A 22,157-nucleotide genomic window follows, 5' to 3' on the forward strand; every position below is an offset into this window, starting at 1 on the left:
AAAAATTAGCATCCATAATCGAAGGATTTTTTAACATGTTTTTTCTACATATTTTACTTATTTTCCTTTTTTTATGAGTTACTTTTTACTTCTGGTTGAGCACACACTTTGCAAAGGAAAAATAATGGAGGCTTCCTGGTATGAGCCAAAGGAAGTAAAAAATAATCAAAGATATTTTAAATGGGTATTGTCAAAAAACCACATAATGCTTTTTCACGTGTCCTTAATGAAGTGTACATTTGATTTATCTAGATTTTGCTTGCAGTTCTACCAGAGAGAAGCAAGGTGATTATATATTTGGTATAGCTACAATTTAACCCCTTTACACAGTTCTTTCAGTGGTTTGGATTCTCAATTAACTTACAGGTCCTGTCAGTATCTACTCATGGCATGAAGAGCTGCAAGATGTAATTTATTTTTTCATATTTATCCTAAAAAGTCATCAGAGAACAACAGGCCAGTGAAAAACTATTACTTAGTTAAATCAGGAATATGGAAATCAGAAAAGACACCACCACTTTCTACAAATAAACATGAAAAGGGAAAAACTTAAAATAATTATCATAAACATATATATTTGTCATTTAGAAAAGTATCTATTTAGATGAGAGATCTCCCATTGTATTTTTACAAATATTCTCTCATGAGATTTTTTCATCCCGTGTTTACTTGCATTTTTAAAGGTCAGAAACGGAGCTGACTTCCCTGGAGTTTGATTTTGTAATAGTTCTCAACAGACATCACAGCTTTTGGCATAACATCAACATAACCATAGTTTATATGCAATTATTCTCACTATTCAATAGTTCTAGTTCACTAATTTCTGAGACGCTAATACTGTCAACAAGACTTTGCTTTTCTAATGCTATCATTAGAAAGAATCTTTTTACTTCTCAGTCTGTTCTTTCTCCACTGGTGTACTCCACAGTAGTAGTAACTCCTTCCTTTCAGCTGTCCTGAGGTTCCTCTGTGCTAGGATGGTACAAAGTAATTTTCTCTTGAGCAGACATCCCACAGGATTTTACTTTTGGTATAATAAGGTTCAAGTATTTCACTGATAGTCTAAATTTTCCAGCATTTCAAGATCCTGAAGCAAAAAATAACCCAAAACACATATGTTGGCAGCCTCTCCTGGGGCACACAGTCTCCTTTATAGCCTTAGGAGGTAGCCAGCCACCCAGGTGTTCCCACCTAGCTTCAGCAATGAGCTCAGCTGAGGTGAGCTCTGCTTGCCACAAGCAGAGGTGAGGGTGATCAGCCTGTCCCAGGCCAAATGGCTCCCTGAAGACTGCCTGGCTGGCTCCCCAGACCTAGGGCAGGTATTGTAGCACATAGGGGAAGTCATGGAGGTACCTGAGGTGGGGTGGAATAAGTTGTCCATAGCACAACATCAATAAATCCTTTATTGATGAAAACACCTTGTCATTCAACACAAAGGCAAACTTAGGCATATTCCCCCCATTCTGCCATGTTGTATATTAGAAATGCTGGCATCCAAATATCTATCATGCTCATTATGAAACTAGATTAGAAATTGCAGGTTGCTCATTGGGTAATGCATAACACGTGTTTTAGTTTAGTTTTCAGAGCACGTGGCTTCAAGTTCTTTAAGATGTCTGACACTGATGTCAAGTCTTTTTAAATCACTGGAATATATCCTTGATCCTCCAAATCTGATTTAGAGCTTTGGGAAGAAGCCTGCACAGGGCTTGATGGAGTTAAAAGTCGTGGTGGTTTCACCCACCTCTTTGTTGTACCAGAAATGTCCATGAAATGGAGTGCTTGCAAAATCTTTTGGACACTTGGATAGTCATTAAGGGATTTTTCCTTGTTTTAAAGCTTAACTAACCATGATATTCCCTAGTGATGGCTTTTTATTACCAGTGTTCAAGTTCCTATTCAGTTTTTCTTTTGAGAGAAGGAAGAGAAGAAAAGAACAGGGAAAGCGAATGAAGAAAAGCAGGGGGAGAGGAAAGAAAGAAAGCAAGAAAGAAAGTAAGAAAGAAAGGCTAAGTACTTTGATCATGGAAATATCCATTTTTGTTTATCTTTGCTGAAAGGCTGAGTGCTGGGAGAGCACTGGCCAGAAGCCACCAGGTTATCAAATTGCAGCAAGGACATCCTGGAAGATGCCAAGTACAGAAATAAACTGTATTATCTAAATTAATGCCCCCTGTGCTCCTGACAGAGTGAAGGCTTTTTGTTTCTTCAGTACTGATTAGAAAAAGACCAAGCCAGTGATTATGCTGTTTTTATATTTAAAAAATCCCGTTTTCCTGCCTCCTGGAATCCATAACCCTCAAAGGAACAGGTTCTTTTGTTGTATGCCAACACACAGTTACTAATACTGAAAATTACTGCTATTCTCTAGATCATTTGCATTAGCACATTTTGCTCAGTCTTGAGTGTTTGAATTATTGATTCCTTCCTTGCTTACATAGAACTGTTTTACCCTCTTCTCCTGTACTGCTGTCCAAGTCATCACCTCTGCAGCATCATACAAAGTAGTGCTGTAGGTTGATGACAGAAACCTTTGCTGAGCAGAACCCAATGAAGTCATTCTGTGTGCACTTCCTTGGCTCTTGGAGCACAAAGTTGAACCCGTCTGTATAAAAGCTGCCACAAAAAAATGCAGAGCTCCTCTATTTTTTGGGCTTTTTTTTGCTTGAGGTATTAACTTTTGTCAGATTACGTTACAATCCCAGCGCATGCTTTACATCCCAGTGTGCTACTTGCAGAAGACCCTTTTGTATCATTCCATCACGAGCTTTTTACTAGGGATAGATCAGGTACTGAAGCTGGCTGAAGAATCTTGTGATTTGATGCCAGAGGAGACATCACCTTGGCTTCAGCACACACGCCAGAGGCCTGCAGTAGTATTTGGGTGCTCTTTTGCTCTGTGAGGGGAGCACAGTGGAGAACTGGCTGATTTTCAGCAGCTCTTTGAGCTGCAGGTAGATCCACAGGGAGTCTGACATGCATTATTCTGTCAGCATACAGTTAAATAAGGATCCATAATGAACTGCTTCAGTCCTGTCACAGAGATCTGACAGATGCTTATTTCCCAGGATCTATAGCTAAAAACCTTCTGGGCAGAGAAAACAACTTGTGACTTCATGAATATTATTGGCTTATCATAGACTCACAAGACAAAGAATAGCAGTTTAATGTTGAAGCACAAAAGGTGGGTCTGCAAAAGCCTCACCACAGAGTCTTTCCCTAAAGCCCTGTGCATGTCTCCACTCCCTTCTAAATTGCAGATAGAGATAAATTAATAGTAAGGACTAAGCTTTTGCAAAACCTACAGTAACCCTGAAGATTTGAAACTGAAAACTAACATACCCAACGTGCAGCAGGTAGTGCCAGCCCTGGGGCACAGACTCCTGCACTGCTAAGTGGTTGCCAGGGGCTCTGGCGTGGCTCAGGGCTGTGCCATCTGAAAACCAGTCCTGGGAGGAGCGCTGGCCATGAACAGTGCCTCATGAATGTGTGGGTAGTACAAGATTTGAGCAGCTTGGAAACACCATTTGATTCCACCAGTTCAATTCACCTACTATGTCCCATGAGTGTTACCACGCTGCAGGCAGCTGCAGGGCAGCCGTTCACAGACAGCTGTCTGGATGGGAAGAATTCCCTGAGTTTAGTGCCTCTGGGACTTTGGTATTTTTTTGTGTTTCTCCCTGTGAGAATCAGAAATAAACGTCAACGCACAGCTAGCACATTTATTGGCACATGGGTCCAAGTTGTTGTGAACTCCCAAAGGCTTTCACTTCAGGGCTCACTGGATGTTGAAATCCTCCCTGATCACATCATATGGACCTTTATGCTGGAAGATATTTGCTTCTCTCCTCCCACTGAGGAGAATTCAGTGGCTTGTGCTGGACGTATCATTTCTGAGGCCAGGGCGCTGCTTCCATGTCTGGACTGAGGCTCTGTGCTCTGAGGACAACAGCTCTTGCCTGTGTGCTCTCCAGGGCCCTGGGCCACAACCCCTGGGTATTTCCTGAAGGATTGAAGACCAGCCCAAAGTCAGGCAATGACCACTGCTGCCATTCACCCCTATGGCATGTGCCCACTTGGATCTGCATGCCACAAAATAGGATCTAAATTTGGCTGGAGTTGGACTATCTCGGTGCAATGGAAACACTTCTCTTTCTGCAAGCATCAACTGAAGGACAGAGGTGACATAGGTAAATAGCTGCACCATGACAGCCATGAGGAGGGGATGATGCCCAGTCAGTATCTTTGTATTCTCTGGATTTCTCTTTTTGCCAGCAGATGATACTACAAACACTCATGTATGCTGCCTGCTTTGAGAGAAAGAAATTATGTCATACCTTTTTGTGAAGCAGACAGTTGGTGGCTGTGACAACACAGTAAAAGACCAAAAGCATCAGATGTTAAAGACATGATTAGATTATTTAAATATAGACCAGAATAATCCAATCATCAGCGCTCACCAGGGGTTGCCTGTTGAAGATACGACCTAAACCATGAGCTTTTAAAGGGTTTTAGAGAATAAAAACTGGCATAACTTCCCGTGTCATTCATTAATCAAGAGAATAAATGAGAGTTAAGGTCAGCTAAAGTGGAGGAGGCACTTCCCAAGTGTCTTTTCATCATGTTCTTTAGACTTGGTTAATTGGCATGGAGGTAAAAAACAAATGTGTTAGCCTGGCAAGAAAAGAAAAGACAGTGCCACTTCTCTTTGAGATGTGAACACCATTTTTTATTTTCCATTGATGAGGACTTGTGTGCATTCTCTCCTTTCTCTGTTTTTGGAAACAAGAAGAATTTTTAAATGGCAAAGCAAAAGGAATTAGTTGTAGAAAAGTTAAAAAGACAAGTGGATCATCTCTGGAAGAAATGGAGAAGGGTGCAGAAAGAGTTGGGAAGGGACAGCCAGGAGAGCTGATCCCAAAATGACCCAGACCATAGGCCACCACCCTCAGCATATAGAGCTGGGGGAAGATGAAGGGAGTGGGGAACATTCAAAGTGATGGCATTTGTCTTCCCAGTCACCATTACCCATGCTGTATCCCTGTTTTCCTGGGGGTGGCTGAAAACCTCCCTGCCCATAGAAAGTGGCAAATGAATCCTTTATTTTGCTTTGCATCTGTGCATGGCTTTTGCTTTTCCTATTAAACTGTCTTCATCTCAATCCATGAGCTTTCTCACTTTTACTCTTCTGATTTTGTCTCCACTCATGATCAGACAGTGAGTGAATAGCTGTGTGGGGCACAGTTCCTCCTGGGGTAAAATCATGACATATATCTACTGGAATAGAAAATGTTACCTGAAAAAATACTCTCCTCAGTTATCTCTTGTTTCCAAAAATGCTGAAAAGCTCTCAGGATGCTCTCTATTACCAATTTTAGGAAAGTCTTTCTATCTGTATCACCTATAATCAAAGCAAATAATGCAGAAAAGCCCTTAAACTCCAGCAACAGTCACAGGAAGGCAGGGCAGGGATACACAGGACTTCATTCTATCCACACCTTTACTATCACAAATGACCACATTGCTGTTATGAAATTAGAAAGCTCCAATTCAAAAGACAGTTATAATACTTTGAGTAACATTAATACATTTATTTAATTGTCATTTACTTTTCATTCATAAAAAGGACAAAGCACAGTCCTGTTCTACTCATTTGAAAAGAAAAGATAAAAAGTAACTAAAAAACCAGTTCAATATTCATCAGTATCAAATAATAGCAATATCAATTTTCCTGAAATATAAGGAAACAACAAATATGTCTATCTATATAAACTTTAATTAAGAACCTTGCATTTTAAAGCAGATGATACATTAGTTAGTTTTTCTTGACAACAATTTGAAGCTGAAGGTCCCAGTCAAATTTACACAATTATGTGAAACAGAAAATTCTCCAACTATCTGATCAGTATGTGACACCTACCTCATCCACGTTGCTGATTTAAAAAAAGAGAAGTGGCTTTCCGTCCCAGGTCATTTCCATGCAAAATGAAACAGTTTTGCTTCTTACATCATGTATTAGAAAAGTAAAAGGCAATCATGCATTTGGCAAAAGATGTACTTGTGGTTGTATATTATATAAAAATGAGTCATACTGCAAAAGAACAAAACCAAATGAAGCACAATAAAACACATTTTTTTGTACAGAAGGCTTACAGCATATAAGTCTCTTACGTATGAAGACAGCTCATTTCTCTTTCAAATAATTATACAATTTATGAAACTCAGTAGTGTTTGACACTTTGACATTCCTCTATAGGGGAGTATCACTTTTGCCTATTTAAAAAATTTTCTTCTTGTAACAAATAGTTAAAATTAAACTAAAACCATATTATTGATATTTATTAATGAAGACTCTACACTTTTACATGTAAATATATAGTACAAAATTATACAAATAAAAGGAAAGGGTGTAAATTATTAATAGACCTATTCTTGCTTCATGTAAATATTATTACGGACCTCTACAGTATCAGTTCTAAAAAGATAAAATCTATTTCTAAGTAGCTAGCAAGGTTGTGCTAATAAAATATGATTCAAAGCTTGTAATTCTTGAAGCATCAGACATTGCACTATTACTTGAGCCAGCTGATTCAACACCACTGTGTTTCTTCATCATTCACACCCAAACTAATTCCCAGCATACCATGGAAAATGAAAGGAATGTGCATTTCTTTAACAACTTAAAAAACCCCAAACAAACCAACAAAGAAACCCAGCACTGAAACACTCTAGACACAGTCAGAACAAAAACATTCTCTATCTCTAATAGATTCCCATTCTGAAAAGGCCATAGTAAACACGTAGCTTTGACTAACAGTTGGGATCTGACTTTCACGTACTAACACACAGTTGGATCATCCAGTACTCTGTCAAATAGAGAAATGGTCTCAGAACTTTAAAACTCTTATTTACAACACTATGAACATTAGAATAATATCAAGTTCTTGAAAAAGCATATAGTTCCCCCAAATGTATGCCTTCAATACAGGAAGGTAACACCTGGTGTCTGCAGCATAAAAATGTAAATATAATAATTTTTTTACTGTGCTACTCTGCTTTTGCCATTTATTGTATATCTTTTTTTTTTTAATATTTTAAATATTTTCACTTTAAAAAATAACATACGTTTCCTACCATTTCATGGTCCACTTGGCAGTTCTTATCATGGACTTCATCTCCAAACTCCTAAGTGTTATATTGCTACCTTAATAATAACAATAGGAATAAGACTAAATCAAAACCAATACATTACGCTGCTTCCCTGAAAGCTGACATTTGACTCCCAAAACCAGCAACAATTACCATAACAGAATTTTTCAACAGAATTCTTTTAAGAAAAGAATATAATAAATCTTGGGTCAGTGAAGCACAGGTAAATTCCTTTAAGCTGAGCGTGCTATCCATGCTTGGGTGAACATATTTAAAACAAAAAATCCTTATCACTGACTTTTATTTCAATTCCTTCAAATTCTATCCAATAACCTCAAGAAATATAGCTCTAAATAATTAAATGTTTTTGCTTTGACTGTCTCTCTAAAACCAGTAATCCCAATAAATGATGGCGGGGCTATTCAAAAATATGCAGTACACAAAACATATAGGATAGTACAGACAGACGTAGTACTCTTACATTTATCACATACAATCAACATTTCAATCTCGATTATATTTCACAATTTGTTATTCAAGTTAAAGCACCTACGTATGGTGATTTTACTTTCACTGTACAGCCTATGTTATTGGGTTTTAACACTGTAACTTGCCCCATTGGACCGAATCATGCAACTGTCACAGATCAGCATAAGTGTTTTATAAGGCATATTGGAACAAGTTAAAAATTCTTAGCCGTTCAAAAGTTGATTTACTTCATGAAGGAGTTCCTGGATGCCTCAGTCCTCTTAAAAGTTCATAGGAAATCGGTAGGGTAATTCTTTTTAAAGTGTAATTTATTTGGCTTAGGATGGTGACACAGGAATCAAAAAGAATCGTGGTCCTCATCATCAAAGGGAATCCTTTGTGAAATGTGGAGGACAAGGTGAATCCAGCTACATTCAGAATCCCGAGCAGGCAAGGACACCCAGGGCAGGCACCACTAGGACCAGGAGCAGAGTTGGCACTCCAACAGCGGCACCTGCGCATCGAACAGAAAACAACACAGTATTGGTCTGACTCCAGCACCACTTGCAGTGAGGGAACAATCCTGAATTCCACAGGGTATGGAGGCTGGAAACCAGCTGGCATATCTCAGCACAGCCCTACCTGGATGAATAACTTGCAATGGACAAAGAGACTTGTTGCAGTAGGGCGGAGGACTCGCTCCTTTGTTCTGCCAGAGCTGCATGTTTAGGCAGCATGTTTATACAAGAAACAAGGCCATTCAGGACACATCAGTGTATTTTGATTTGGCCAGTCCGACAAGCTAGGAGGTTATTATACCAGGAGGCAAAAGGTCAAAATAAATATTTAAGCATGTGAAGACAAAATTAATGGAGTCTTTGAAATGTGACAAAACAAAGAGACACCTTTGGAAATGTTAATGCTCATATGAACAGCAATATTCTGAGAGATGTCAAAGAGCCTGGTCCGTTTGTTTACCTGCCAGACTACAAAGTCCAGATGGCCGACTTCTAGCAGTGTGGCATTTATGTCTGTTAAAGTCACAAGGGTATTTCTTAAACAAATATTTTAAGACATAAAATATTAATCTATGGCTTAAAAACTTAACATGACTCACTCTGGCAAACAGAAATAAGAACTGCTATTGTTCAGAGGTTTGTGCTGCGATGGTCCAGCTCCCTGTTAAGAAGCATCTATATGAGAAAACAATCCAGCCAAACTGTGCCTGGCTGTCAGTCTTGGAGATGGGCCAAAGGAGCCTGAGAACTGGACATTCTTTCACCCCCGAGAGGGCTTGTCTATACCAGGATGGTAGATGGGCAGTGCAGGACCCAGCTTACTGCTGCTGAACACTCAGCACAGAAGTGCTTGCAGCTGGTGCTGAAGGTCCTGAGGTGCTGCTGGAACAGGCTCACTGGACAGCTCTCCAGAAAATGTTAAATGAAGAAAAACCATATTGAGAAGGTAATGCACAAACTGAGCAGCAGAGATTCCAGCAGGCCTAAAAACAAGCGCATGACAAACTGTGAAAGTACAAGGGTATATTTATCTTATTTTTTAGTGATTTATGAGGCACATTATTGTTTTGTTTTTGATCTTAAATATCAGAGTAGAGGTTCTTAATGAATGAAGCCATAGGGAAAAACCCCAGGTTCTGTGTTTAAGAATATCCACAGAAAATGTATTCTGCTTTTGTCAGACCAGGATAATGCAGTTGTAAAGACACAAATAAATATTTTGAACGCTTCTAATGAAGAAAAACAAGACAAAAAGTTTGCTGAGTAAAGTTGAATGATGTGCAAGTATGAGGAAACATCTGTTTGCATGTTGCTGTTCTACAGAGAAAAAGCAATAATAAATCTTCCTCTGAGATGTGCTTACTGGCTCCAGAATAGTTAGCAATTCACCTCATTATAGTGGTTCCTTACAAGGTTTAGGCACTGTTACAAAGATATATTTACCAGTTTTCTTAAATAAAGCAAGTCCTATCCTTGGACAGGACATTAACAGAACATTAGCAGGATAAATGCACATTAAGCAGATCATCTTCTTCTTTCTTGTTAGATTACTGACTTACATGTAAGGATCCATACTTTGCTATCACTGAGTATGTCACAATGCATGAAACTGTTCACCCTATTCAATCAAATGAAGGCTTGGAAGGAGGCAATACCAATAAATTAGAATTGTGATGAAATGAAATGTGATGATGAAGAAAAATCAAGAAAACATCAGAGAACAAAGTTTGTTGATTTAAGCATATATATGTACCAGGGTAGAGGGCATTCTCAGTATTTTCGACTCAATTTTTCAGTCATGAGACAACAGTAAATGCATTTTGAAAGTTACTCTTCTTTTAGAGGAGAGCTCTTTCAGAAATGTACTTTTAGTTCAATGGAAGCTTTTTGCTGTATTCTTGTACATAAGAAGTTTCAAGGCGAGGAACAAAGGACTGTCCTGCCCCAACTAGGCAGAGCCTGTTCTCTTCAGTACTATGATTTTTACCTGTGTTCTCCTCCTCTTATTGCTACGACAACATTTGCAACAGATGGGCATTTTCAAATCACAATCAAAAGATTGTGATTATACCACATGAGAAGTGAATGATCACCTGACTTACTTGACACTAATGTGTGCAACACACATTTGTCCCCTTTCAAATAGTAGTTGAAAAAATTAAAAGATAAATAATTAAAAGGATTGTGTAAATTGGTACGGGCAAAATCTATGGATTTTCCTTTGAAAGAGCTGTACTTCAAAGTAAATGCTATTTCAGGATCCTAAACTATGCCTTTGGCAAATGGAATTCATATGTGTATTTATATATATGTGTGTGTGCACTGAACACAGAGAAACTGTAATTTTGTTTTCTTGCTATGAGCATATACAATACCTAAATTATTCTTTCTCCATGCCACTATTAAAACTGAGACATTAACCTGATTTCACATGTGAAGCTGAAGGTGTATGGTACTTCCCTTTCTTCCCCAATATTTATCCAAATAAGAAGAGTAACCCTCCCCTCTTTCCCACCCTGGATGAATATTTAAAACTTGAGAGCTTCATTCTATTTTTCCTTACTCTGGCATAAAGCAACTGCACTGGGGACAGTGCAGTTGCACAAGTGAAGTGAAAAAAGAACTAAGCACCATATGGTTTTAGTTCCTACTGATTGCAAGATTGCTTTGATTACACTAATATTAGTAATATGACAAAACACTGCAGTCCAAAAATCATGCAAGAGACAAAGAAATTTCTCAGGCATTATTTCAAAGGAAACAGATAAGCCTATTATTAACTCTTGAAAAAGACTCCATTGGTTAAACAAGTCATTCCAATCTTCATCTGGTTGTGGTAACTCAAGAATGAACTTTAAGTTGTGTACCTCATTAATTTACTATAATGGGCTTAAAAAATAAAGCTCCTTGCTCTACAACAGGCATTGGCCAATAAAATATAGAAGATCATGGCTGTATTTTACACTGATTATAGCTGTATGTTACATATATACATACATGTGCATTTGAACATACATATGTGTATGTTCAAATGCACATATACAGAGAATTATTATATAAGAACTTTTATTTCAAGGTGTTCACTAAAAAGAAAGGCATGTGAGATAGCTTTAGATACTGTTTGGTAAACTTCATTTGTATCACTCTCAACTGTTGGAAGCTGACTGGTTACATGAGAGCAAAGTGGCTGCAGAAGGATATTTGCCTCCCGTTGTGCAGGTGACTGGGTTTTCTGTGAGATGGAAGAGGATGAGGAAAACAAAAAGGAGGTTTTTTCCTTGAACAAGGAATTGAGATAGAAATAAAATCTACTTCTAGTTTCTTTTCCATTTGAATTCCAAATGTAATTATGTTAGTTAAAACATGGTACAATTTTAGTCCCTATGTTAGGACCTCAGGGCCCGTTAGTGCTCCTGAACCTGAAATATAGGAAAAAATATGTGTGCTTGTATCCTGTCTGGCCTCCACCTGTGTCCTGGGATGACTTTATGATGCTGTATTACATTGCCATTCATCAGTTTAGCTCAGAAAGAAGTTTTGTGCCTTTAAAAATAGATCTGAGAGAAGGAAAAGCAGTGGAATTTTTTCAGAGCTGTATTCAAAACCAGAGACAAGAGCTGCAGGTCTCTTTCGGCACACATTGTCTGCAGCATGGACAGGGAGTGGGAGAGAGCTCTCCTTTGCTTTTAGTTACTTTTTAGCTAGCTGAGGCAGAGAAGTTCCCCAGACTGTGGCTTTTTCTTTACCTGGAACTGTTCAAACCTCCTCTGGCCTGAAAACCCAGAAAAAACCACTGTGAGCTCACACTTGTGGCACACTGGGGGCCCAGGATGCTGCATTCCATCACCAGAGGGACTGAGAGACACTCAGTGAGCCAGAAACACCCACAGAGCACTCTCTCTGAACTACAGAAGGGCTTTCTGTATTTTGTATGCAATTTGCCCTCTCTTCAAAACAGCAAAAGGTTTTATTGTTTAATATTATTCATTTTTTATGCTTATAAATACCTTGCTTGTTAAATAAACAGTTTTTTCCACTTTTCTTGAAGGAAGTTTATCGCCTGAACAGGTGGAGGAAGGGACTGCTGAATTCTGCCCTTTAAGGAATCATCCCTTTGGAAGTTCCCTTCCAAATTTGTCCCAAACCTGCCTATCCAGAAGGCCTCAGGTTCCCTGTCCTTCATGTCATGCTTGTCAGAATCGTGTCCCATGATGTAGCATTTGAGATGCCCCAGGATGTCCCTGGTAAACTGGGGCATCTCAAATGCTACAGGCTTTGTTTAACATTCTGAATTACAACCTAGATGACAACTGACTATAATGGGAGCTTAGACACTAACTCAGCCATATTATGTAGATTACTTTGGATTTGGTACCCAGTGAACAGCAAGGAAACACCCTCTTGGATGACACACTGGTGTTGTAGACACTCCTTGTTTAAGATCCTGCCGTTCTTGGTCAGCAGATAGGCTATTTGGAACCTCTGCCCTAGCTGCTTAATTCTCCCCATTCACTTCTGCACGAAATTAGGTAGGTTTGCAAACACTGGAATCAGATGCCTAAAGGTCACATAAGGCAATACTCCTCTCTGAGTTTGGTAAGACCCCTTATGTTTTGCTTCAGCTATTGTTTGTATCTCCATGTAAATATGTAACTTCCATTTTGGTCAGTCAAGCACCACAACATGCATTCCTATCAAACTACATCTTCTCTTCTTTGCAATTCTCTGAGAAAAACTGTAATTAAAAAAAAATTTAACTACTCTATCATTCTTTTGGGATAATTATTCTAAACCCTAATGCATTACTGGAAGATTTCCTTAAGAATAAAAATCAGCAGACATAATTTGCCATATGTAGGTGTTAAAACTATACTTTGTTCTGCTTTTTGGAAAAGCAGCCTAGAAATAACCTGAAATTCTTTCCTGATTGGCTGTATACTATGTGTTCCAAAGAGACTACCTTGCCTTTTGTCTTTTTTTCAAACTTTCCTAAATTGATTTCAGGGAATGCTGTCTCTGTCTAGGTCACCAGAGGCACAGTCCCTGTCTGCCTAGCTGGTGTATGCTAGAATTTACAGATGAGAACTTGTCTGCAGCGGGAAAGACAGTTCAATGCAAAACTCTGCAAATCAGCATCAGCAGGGTGCTAACTCTCCCAGTGGTGCTAATTCTGTACAGGCATACTTGGGACAGGTCATACTCTTGGCAAGACTGATCAGCTTGGGCTTGACATTGCACTGACACGATGCTTTGGGAAGTAATCTGCCAGCTGTGACCTAAAGGCCTTGGCACCACACCAATGGCAGGCTGCAACACATGTTTGACACACAGATACTTAGGACATGTCCTGAAGATAACAGTTGCCTAAACATTTTTGCAGCTTATAAAATACGTTAAAAGTGATTGTCCCAGTGTATGATAATACAACAATACATTTAAGATTTTTTTAAGTGGTTGACTTATTATCCCAAAATAGTCTCATAGAACATGGTACACATATTAACATGTATGCTAAATGGATTAAGAATTCAGTCACCAGCAGATTTCAAACCACAATTATTGAAGAATGGGCACTGAATTTCTAGTGCAATTCCACACTGAACAGCTGTAGACTGAATGCAATCCATATATTTACATCAAAAGCAGCAGAAGTAAGTACCTATGAAACCAAAATGGAAAATAGAGACAGCAACAAATTAATATAAAAATTCAGACAGCACAGGGACTTGAACCATTTAACTAACTGTGCTTTTTCATAGCCACAGGAAAAATTAAACACAAAGTTAAAAAGAGACAGGACACTCTGGTGGTACTCTGCAAATGATAAGATACTGTATCCTGGAAAGTACATATTCCAGAAAGGATTTAGAGATTGTATTGGACAAACAAGATGAACATAATTTCATAGCTCCATGAAAGGTAATAAATGGCTAATGAAAGCCTTTCATGAATAATGTTGGAAGTAAAGTGTGGGGAGGCAAGAATATCTCTGCAGACAGCTGAGTTGAACACAGTGCATATATAGTATCTACAGTCTTAAAGGAAGTATCAGAAGGTGAAGAGGTGAAGAAAAGAGTTGATGAAATTATTTAAGACCTGATGACTATCATTGAGGAGAAATTCAAGGCACGCAGTGTTTTAAACATTTGATTAATCACTTGGCTAGTATAGATACATTTCTTAATAGGAACAATGTATTAGACACAAAAAGACTCTTTAATCTAACAGCTATAAAAGGAAACAATAGTCAGACACCAAAGTCAGAAAAACAAACATGAAAAAATTAGGCAAAAAAAGGCAACTGTGCAGGTGCTCATAAGAACAAAGTACACACAAAATAAAAACTTAATACAAATAAAAATGGTGATACTCATGACCTCACACCAGATTATATAAGCCGCATATATTATTGAAAACCTGCAGATGAGAGGTCCACTCCTTTAGGCACAGGCAGCTTCCCTCACAGCACAGATAATACAGCATAAGCATTGCTCTTTTAAAAAGCCACAATAATGATTGCATTGCTTCTGTGACAAGAATATTGTTGACATTTAATCCTTTCTATTCCCTGGGTTAATTTTTTAAATTAAAAAGACAAGAATACAATGTAAGTGATGGAATTATAACCCTGCAAAGACACTATCCAATTCCTTGATATCTATTCATATGTTCTCTTTCATATCAAACAGTGCCAAGGAAGTACTTAAGATAAAACAGTAACAGGAAGGAGACGTGCAGACCATGTCTGAACTTGTACTCATAGTCAACACTGAGCCCAGTTTGAATTATCTTAAGCCATGGTCCCTTCTCTTCTTTGCCAATCATCCAGACCACTCTGAATTAGAGCACGTGGAGTTTCTCACTCCCTATTTATCATGTTTGTCCCACAGATCCCCTTTTCACTAAGAAGTGGAACTTCCCCAGCAAGTGGTCTGTGGATCACTGTGGACCACTCCTTTTCTCTATTATTTTCCTTTTAGCAGCAGTTGTCAGAGGAATGAGATACAGGTAAAAGGTGCTAGGCCTATGGGGTTATTGCAAGCTGACAATTAGATCCTGAGGTCTGCACCATGTAGTTATTCTTGTGAGACATTACTAGAAGTGGCAGCCTAACCAGGGGCACCAGTAAAAGCACTCTGGTATTCTGAAGATTGGCAGTGCTTCCAGGATTGAGCTGGACTGCTACAGAAGTGTCCTGTGTGTGTGCTATGAGTCCTCAAAAATGTTTTAAGATACACTCTTATCTCAGTGCAGTCAGTCCCAAAGGGCTACCTTTCCAATTTTGGGTGTGCCCATCTCTCAATAGCATGCAAGAGGAAAACATTCAGTCCAAAATTTCCAAGGAGTCTGGCAAAGAAAAAGGGAAGTTATCCGCTCACCTGAAATTTTTATTTGGGCTACTTCTCCATCTCCTCCTTCACTGTGTGCTCGCACCTCAACAACATATTCACCATCGCTGGGGACTGGGACCTCTATCGTGTGCTTTCCAGTGGAAAACAACTTGCCTTCATGCTGTCCATCTGGCCTATAAAGTACCTAGGAAAGTCATGGTAAATACAGTTATTGAAATGTTGCATTTCCATGAAGATACATTTCTGTATGTAAAGTGTGTCAATGAAAAAGTATTGGGTTTTTATTTATATGAAACACTATATATGCAGACATACACACACACACACATATATATAAAAACTTAGAGGCTAATACAACTGTTTTCCATATTTACACAAGGAGAATTTAGACAGGATGTCTTCACACTTTCTGTTACAAAATTATGACACCTTTTGGAAAATAAGTTAAGCACTTACACTCAAAAAAAGTAATGAAGTGATGAAGAATATCAAGGCAGGGTGGCAGAGACCATCAAATAAAAATATAAGAACTCAGCTGGGTTTTCTGACATAAAATTTATAAATGAGACAATTAGCAATTTTATTATTAACTCTCAATGATTCTAAACTATTGTAAATGGGATGATACTTGTCTTGTGGAACCTTTAGAAAAGATCTCATTTCTTTCTGAAATAATCTCTGTGAAACATGATTAGCAACTCCCAGGAAGGAGTGCAACTCCTCAATCAAATTTGTAAATGATTTGTAAATATGATACTAATTTTCTTACTGCCAAGCACATAGCAACAATTAACGGGAATTAACAGTGGAAGTTTTCTATATGCCCTACAGTCAGTATATACACTTGCTGTGGTCACAGAGTAACTGCATCTACTGATGGTAGAGGTCCCTCCCCTTTGTCTTCCTTCTCAGACTTTAAAAACTCATGTTTCAGGAACTGTAACCCCTGTATGGAGATGGGAAAGGGATACTGATAAAAGGAAAAACTATAAAGTGTATAACTTTTCTATGCATTATTTTAAACCAACAGGCAATAAATGTGATCATGGGAAATGAGGTTGCTGCAGTCACTGCTATGAACTTTCCCATAATATGATTTACCATCCAAATGAATTTCAGTCCCCTAATATTTTCTCATTGTATTGACATAGGCTTTGCCCTAGGCCTACTGGATGGCTGCGATTGCTGAGCATGATGCCTTCCTCTTCAGCATTCAAGTGTGTGTAAGTCTGATTACATACAAAGATTCAACACTGTCTATAAATCCACTACACAAAGCATACATAAAGATTTTAAATATTTTCAGATATCATACTTTGTATCCTTCGACGGCAGACTCGTTTGACATTGCCTTCACATGATCCCAGGTGATGATGTACCTTGAACCAGATCTTACAGAACTGATAATCCTCGGGCGTTGGCTCGGAGCTGAAAAGGAACATATGAATAATGTACACATAAATGAGATTCCATAAATGTTCAATGATGTTTTTATTAAGACATGTAAAAATGTAAAAGTGTGAAAATGGAAATTGGGCTGCCATATATATAAGCAAGGGATAGTGTCCTTCCTGGAATGAACTGCTATAGCTCCAGCCAGGCAATTTTTTATGTCTTTGTGCAGTGGCTGCATCATGGGTCTGCTTTTCTGTCTTGCCAGAATGGAAGTGGCCTTCACTGCTGCTGATCACCAGTGTTTGCTGGCATGCAATTACCTTCAGAACCTCCCAGAAATGTGGCATAAGTCATATTTATTCATCGAGATCAAATATTCAATCAACTATTTACAGCCATTTCTACATCATTTAACTCAGATCAGCAGAAATATACAGAAATATACAAATACTGTTGTATGCCACTGCAGAAATCATTAATTATAACCTACACTGTAAGGTTATAAAATGGACTTTTATTAATGAACCCTGCAGGTGCAAGTTGCACAATACACTATTTACTGACAAAGATCCTCAAATTAGTTGTATGCATTTTTAGCCCAGATAATTGTGTTTTAAATACACAAGATTTTTTTTTACATTGTTCAGTCAATGCTAGTGTTAGGCATCCTCATTGAGTCAGGAGCAATATTCAAAAACCTGTTATGGTACGTCAGTTCTAGGGTGAGATTTAGATCACCCACTTCTCAAGGCTGCCTGAATCTGCTGCTCTGCTGCTGATGAAAATGGCAGCTGGTCACATTTCAATCATCATTGACAAAACAGAAAGGCAGTGTACAGATGCTTAAGTAATAGCTGGTCTCTGATCATTTAGAATATTGTGTCCAGCTTTGGGATCCCCAATACTTGAAAGACACTAGTGATCTGGAGTGAGTACAACAGAGCAATACCAACCTGGTGGGGATCTGGGACACTTGATTTGTGAAGGAAGGGTGAAAGAGCTGCACTTGGTCACCCTGGAGGTGAAACAGTTTTGGAGGAGACCTAAGAGTGCCCTGTCCTGGCAGGGGGTTTATCAAGAAGGATCCAGGCTCTTGGACGGCATGGAAGGAGGATGAGTAACAAAACCGCACAATATTGATTAAGAGTCTCAGACTAGATGCTCAGAATAAGTCAGGGACTGGAATAGGTTTCTCAGAGAGCTTGTGAAGTCTCTATCCCTTTAGGTTTTCAAGCTCCAGCTGGAAAAAACCCTGAGCAACCTGATCTGAGCTTTCAGGTGACCTTTGAGCCTATAATATTAGCCTCTCTACTACCTTTTATAAGATATCCCTATTATATATGACAACAAAAGAAAGGAAGGAGAATTTTAGCAGAAGTTTTTGGACTGAGCAGCAATGCCACATGAGGAGAGAACATTTGGTATATGAATGAGAAGCCGTGTTTGAAAACATGAAGGACATGATTGTACTTGACCTAATGCTCCACTGACTTACGTGCTTTTCTTGTGACCACATCAATGGTGCTGCTGGGAGGTCCATAGCCTGCACTGTTGAAGGCAGACACATCCACGTGGTAGCGAGTGTTAGGCTTCAGGTTTTCCAGTTTGGTTGAATATTCTTGATTGCTCACCTGCACCCGCTGTGCAGCTGCTTCTTTATCATGAGCAGCCCAGTAACGAATCTGTAAGCATGCCAATTGGAGGATTAAATTTAACATATTTAATCACAAAGAAATTCTACAAAAACTGATGTATTTCTATATTATATATTCAGATATATGCCAGCTAAAAGAAATCTAACAACAATAGCACAGAATTCCTTCTGCAGGCTGTGATTTTAACCAAGTTGTGTATAGGCATAAAGAAACAGAAATAAATGTAGAATTTATTATGTAAACTTTTCTCACAGTGGTTTAACTTGTTCCCAGCAAAGTCACTAGAAGCCTGGGAGATGGACAATGACTTCAAAGAACAAGAATTTCTTCTTCTTGCTCTTTTGCTTTTGCATTCTACTCTGAACTTTAGTATTATTTTCTTACACTAGTAGAGACTAATCTATGAGATTATTTTTGGTGTGTTTTGTTTTGAATGTCTTACAAATTTAGGCCTTTTGTACTTTATCTATGGAAAGCAAAGTATTCAGTCATGTTAGCTGCATTGTAGGTCTGGATAGGTGTATGTAACCATTTTCTAGAGGTTTTCAGCTAAACTTGATTAGGTTTCATAGCACAATATAACATTTGTCAAAGTAGATGAAGTAGTACATCAGAACGCTTACAATATGCAAAAAACACAACTGTAAGCTTGTAACACCTTAAACACCAAAGCCAATTAAGAGTACACAGAAATTCCATTAGGGTTCTTTTTTTTAATTCATTATGCATTACAAAGCGCCAGGTGAAAACAGTGTAATTCCTATGAAGTGATGCCATTCCATACAGTCCCCAACATACACAGGGTCCTATTCTGCATGGCCTTGTGAGATGCAAATGAGAGTGAAACACTGTCAGTCTCTGGCTTTTGTCTGGTTTATAACTATTTGCATAAGACTAAATTACTGCATAAACCTGAAAGAGCAAAAAGCCGTGCCCATTGCATTTTGTCCTGAGTGTTTTCACCCTCAGCATTTCTGCTCAGCTTCTGTCTGACTTCATAATGAATTTTGTGTATGTTGTGTATGAGGGCATTTAAAATATTTGAGGAAGAAGTTAATACTGTTGGTAAATTCAGGCTCTAGGAAAAATCATACTTTGTAAGACATTATTGGTATCCTGTCATCTTTTCTTTTAAATAGCCACTGCTTTAACCTTCTGTTTTTCTGACATTAGTTGTCCACGAAAACTTTATTTAAGGAATAGGTTAGAAGACCTGATGGTCTTTCAAAGTGTTAATATCACAAGTTCTTTACAAGTTGTGGGTACAGTCCTTATTTAGTGAGGCTTTATTTTCTCCTATTTACATTTAAATTACAATATTTAATAAAAATATTGTTTTCTTTTATCTTAGAACACTTGCTGTGGTTGAATAATGAGAGATCCAGGGGATTTAGCAGTGGATTTCTCTACACCTACTTCAAATGTCTTTGTACATGAGAACAGTATTACTACCCAGAGATTACTGTCAACTAAATACTTCTTGGAGCTTGTCTCTTGTCAGTGTGTTTTGCCACAGTCCTTCCCACCAGTGTTACAGGTTACTCACTCTGATTATTACAAATGTGACAACTTAGTGGCCTTTGTCACTCTTTCGTGCTGCAAGGAAGAATCACACTGTATCTGCAGACCAAACTGGATTAGCTTTTTAAGTTCAGCTTGCACACCTGATTTCCAGTCAGCACAAAAAGATAATCTTCAGTTCTATAAATGTATGTCCTGCATTTTGTTTAGCAAGTATCATCCATTAGCATCCTAAACATCAGTTTTCCTTAATTTAGACAATCACACTCATAAAATTCACACTTGTAAAGGTGGCTATTTTCCCAAGTAAACAGCCTTTACCCTAAAATGAGGACTCTGCACTCAGTCCATTCTGCAGGCCTCAGCAGTACAGTGAATGAATGGTTTCAAACTGGCATGGGTCTGAAACTGCGACAGCCATTTCAGCTGAAGGTCTGATAGTGATCTTCAAGTCAGAGTTTCTTTTATATGAATATAATTAACATATTATTGTAGATAAGCAGGTCTTGTTGAATGTAACCAGCTGTACACCATAAGGTGCTAACAGTAAGTGGCTGACTCAGGTGAGAGAGGGCGTGTACATCAGGAGCTAGAGAACGTCATGTCTATCTCTAAGTTCAAACAAGTTTCTAGCCTGCAGCAAAAGAATGTAAAGTTCTAGGTGGCCAAAAGTTTACTAACCATGACAGGACCAATAGTAGCTTTGTTGTTGATTTTAGATGGCCACTGAAAAATAATTAACTTTATTTAGTATGATCTATCATGCCAATTAAGTAACAGCTTTACCTAAAGATAGAAAACACACTTTATATGAAGCTTTTATTAATCATGTGGCATATTCTGGAAGCCTTTGTATTCCTCTGCCTCGCAAAGCTTCTAACAGTCTTAATGTTCATTTACAGTACAGGGAGGCTAATGGTGTAACACAAGAGTAACATAGAGCATGAAACAAGGCAAGCGAGAAAAATGACTGAAAATGCAAATTTCATAACTGAGAAAATACTACATTTCAGACAGAAGTAATATAATTTAAAAATTAAATAAAATTTAAATCCCAAATACAATAGTTCTTGGCTGTAATGTTGTGGACTTTATTCCTATACTGTGTGAGCTATATGTCATGAACACAGAAAGTTCTTCTCTAATATACAGCCATATTTATATATTTGGACCATTTAAAAACTCCTGGAAAAGAAAAAAAAATACTACTTCCCTGAAGCTAAGAAAACTACTGTCTTCTTTATACCATTCCTACATTTCTCACTTTATTTTTAAATAATTCCAAATTTTCTTGAAATAATTTGGAAATTTCATTCTTGCCTCTGGAATTAAATGCCACATTGCTTCAAGGGATCACATTTCCCCAGTCTACCGAATAGCTCGTCTCTCTTTTTTTTAAAGAGCTTATATAGCAGCCCCAGACAGCCTTCTTATTCCTGGTGCTCTGCATTTACTTTGTTAAGGTAATCCACAGGCAATGAATTCCCAGAGAACACAGAAAGAGATTTCAACCAAGCTCTAGAATTTTTGTGGGAAATAAGCCAATTGTGATTTGTGCGAAGGAATGCCTTAGCCATCATGAATTAGTGCATCCCTCTATGCTAAAATCAGGGAAAAACCTGTCTTTCATGGTCTTCTTCTCTATTCAACTTTAATATACTGAAACTGTTTCTGTAAGTATCATGAAACAAAAACTTTCGTATTCTTGAAGGTTCTATGCATGACTGACACAAAAATACACTTTACTCACATTGAGAAAGAATGTTAATAGCATATTCAGTCTAGAAGAGACAAGGGTGGTGAGTAGTGATAAATTCGTTTAGTAAAACAAACCTATATCTAGTGCATAGAAACAATGCAAAATAAGAATAGTGTCACTGTGCTGAATGCTCTGCAGAGATTTGGCTATCAGCAGTCTATTGTCAGAACTCATCAATCTTAAGTTCTCTATATGGATGGAGATAGTTTTCATACTTCATCGCTTCTTTAAGTGTGAACTGAGGATACTCCTCTGTAATGGAAAAATGTATCAGCTCACACTCATCACCATGGGGGCAGTCATCCTGACAGAATGCATTAGTGTCAGGAAAATCTGATTC

At 38.2% G+C, this 22,157-nt stretch overlaps 1 protein-coding gene across 1 annotated transcript in view; it reads right to left on the minus strand.

Annotated features, from left to right (window-relative positions):
* Nucleotides 1-5,576: 5,576 nt before the first annotated feature.
* CNTN1 (contactin 1) overlaps nt 5,577-22,157 on the minus strand; it is a 204,600-nt gene continuing 188,019 nt past the window's right edge. Inside the window, exons 21-24 of the mRNA XM_063155209.1 lie at nt 18,378-18,564; nt 16,803-16,915; nt 15,515-15,671; nt 5,577-8,131 (exon numbers count right to left, since the gene is read on the minus strand). Coding sequence (XP_063011279.1) covers nt 8,052-8,131; nt 15,515-15,671; nt 16,803-16,915; nt 18,378-18,564 — 537 coding nt within the window. The 3' untranslated portion in view covers nt 5,577-8,051. The remainder of the gene's footprint in view (nt 8,132-15,514; nt 15,672-16,802; nt 16,916-18,377; nt 18,565-22,157) is intronic.

Source organism: Melospiza melodia, chromosome 4 (assembly GCF_035770615.1).
Source record: "Melospiza melodia melodia isolate bMelMel2 chromosome 4, bMelMel2.pri, whole genome shotgun sequence".
Lineage (NCBI taxonomy): Eukaryota > Metazoa > Chordata > Aves > Passeriformes > Passerellidae > Melospiza > Melospiza melodia.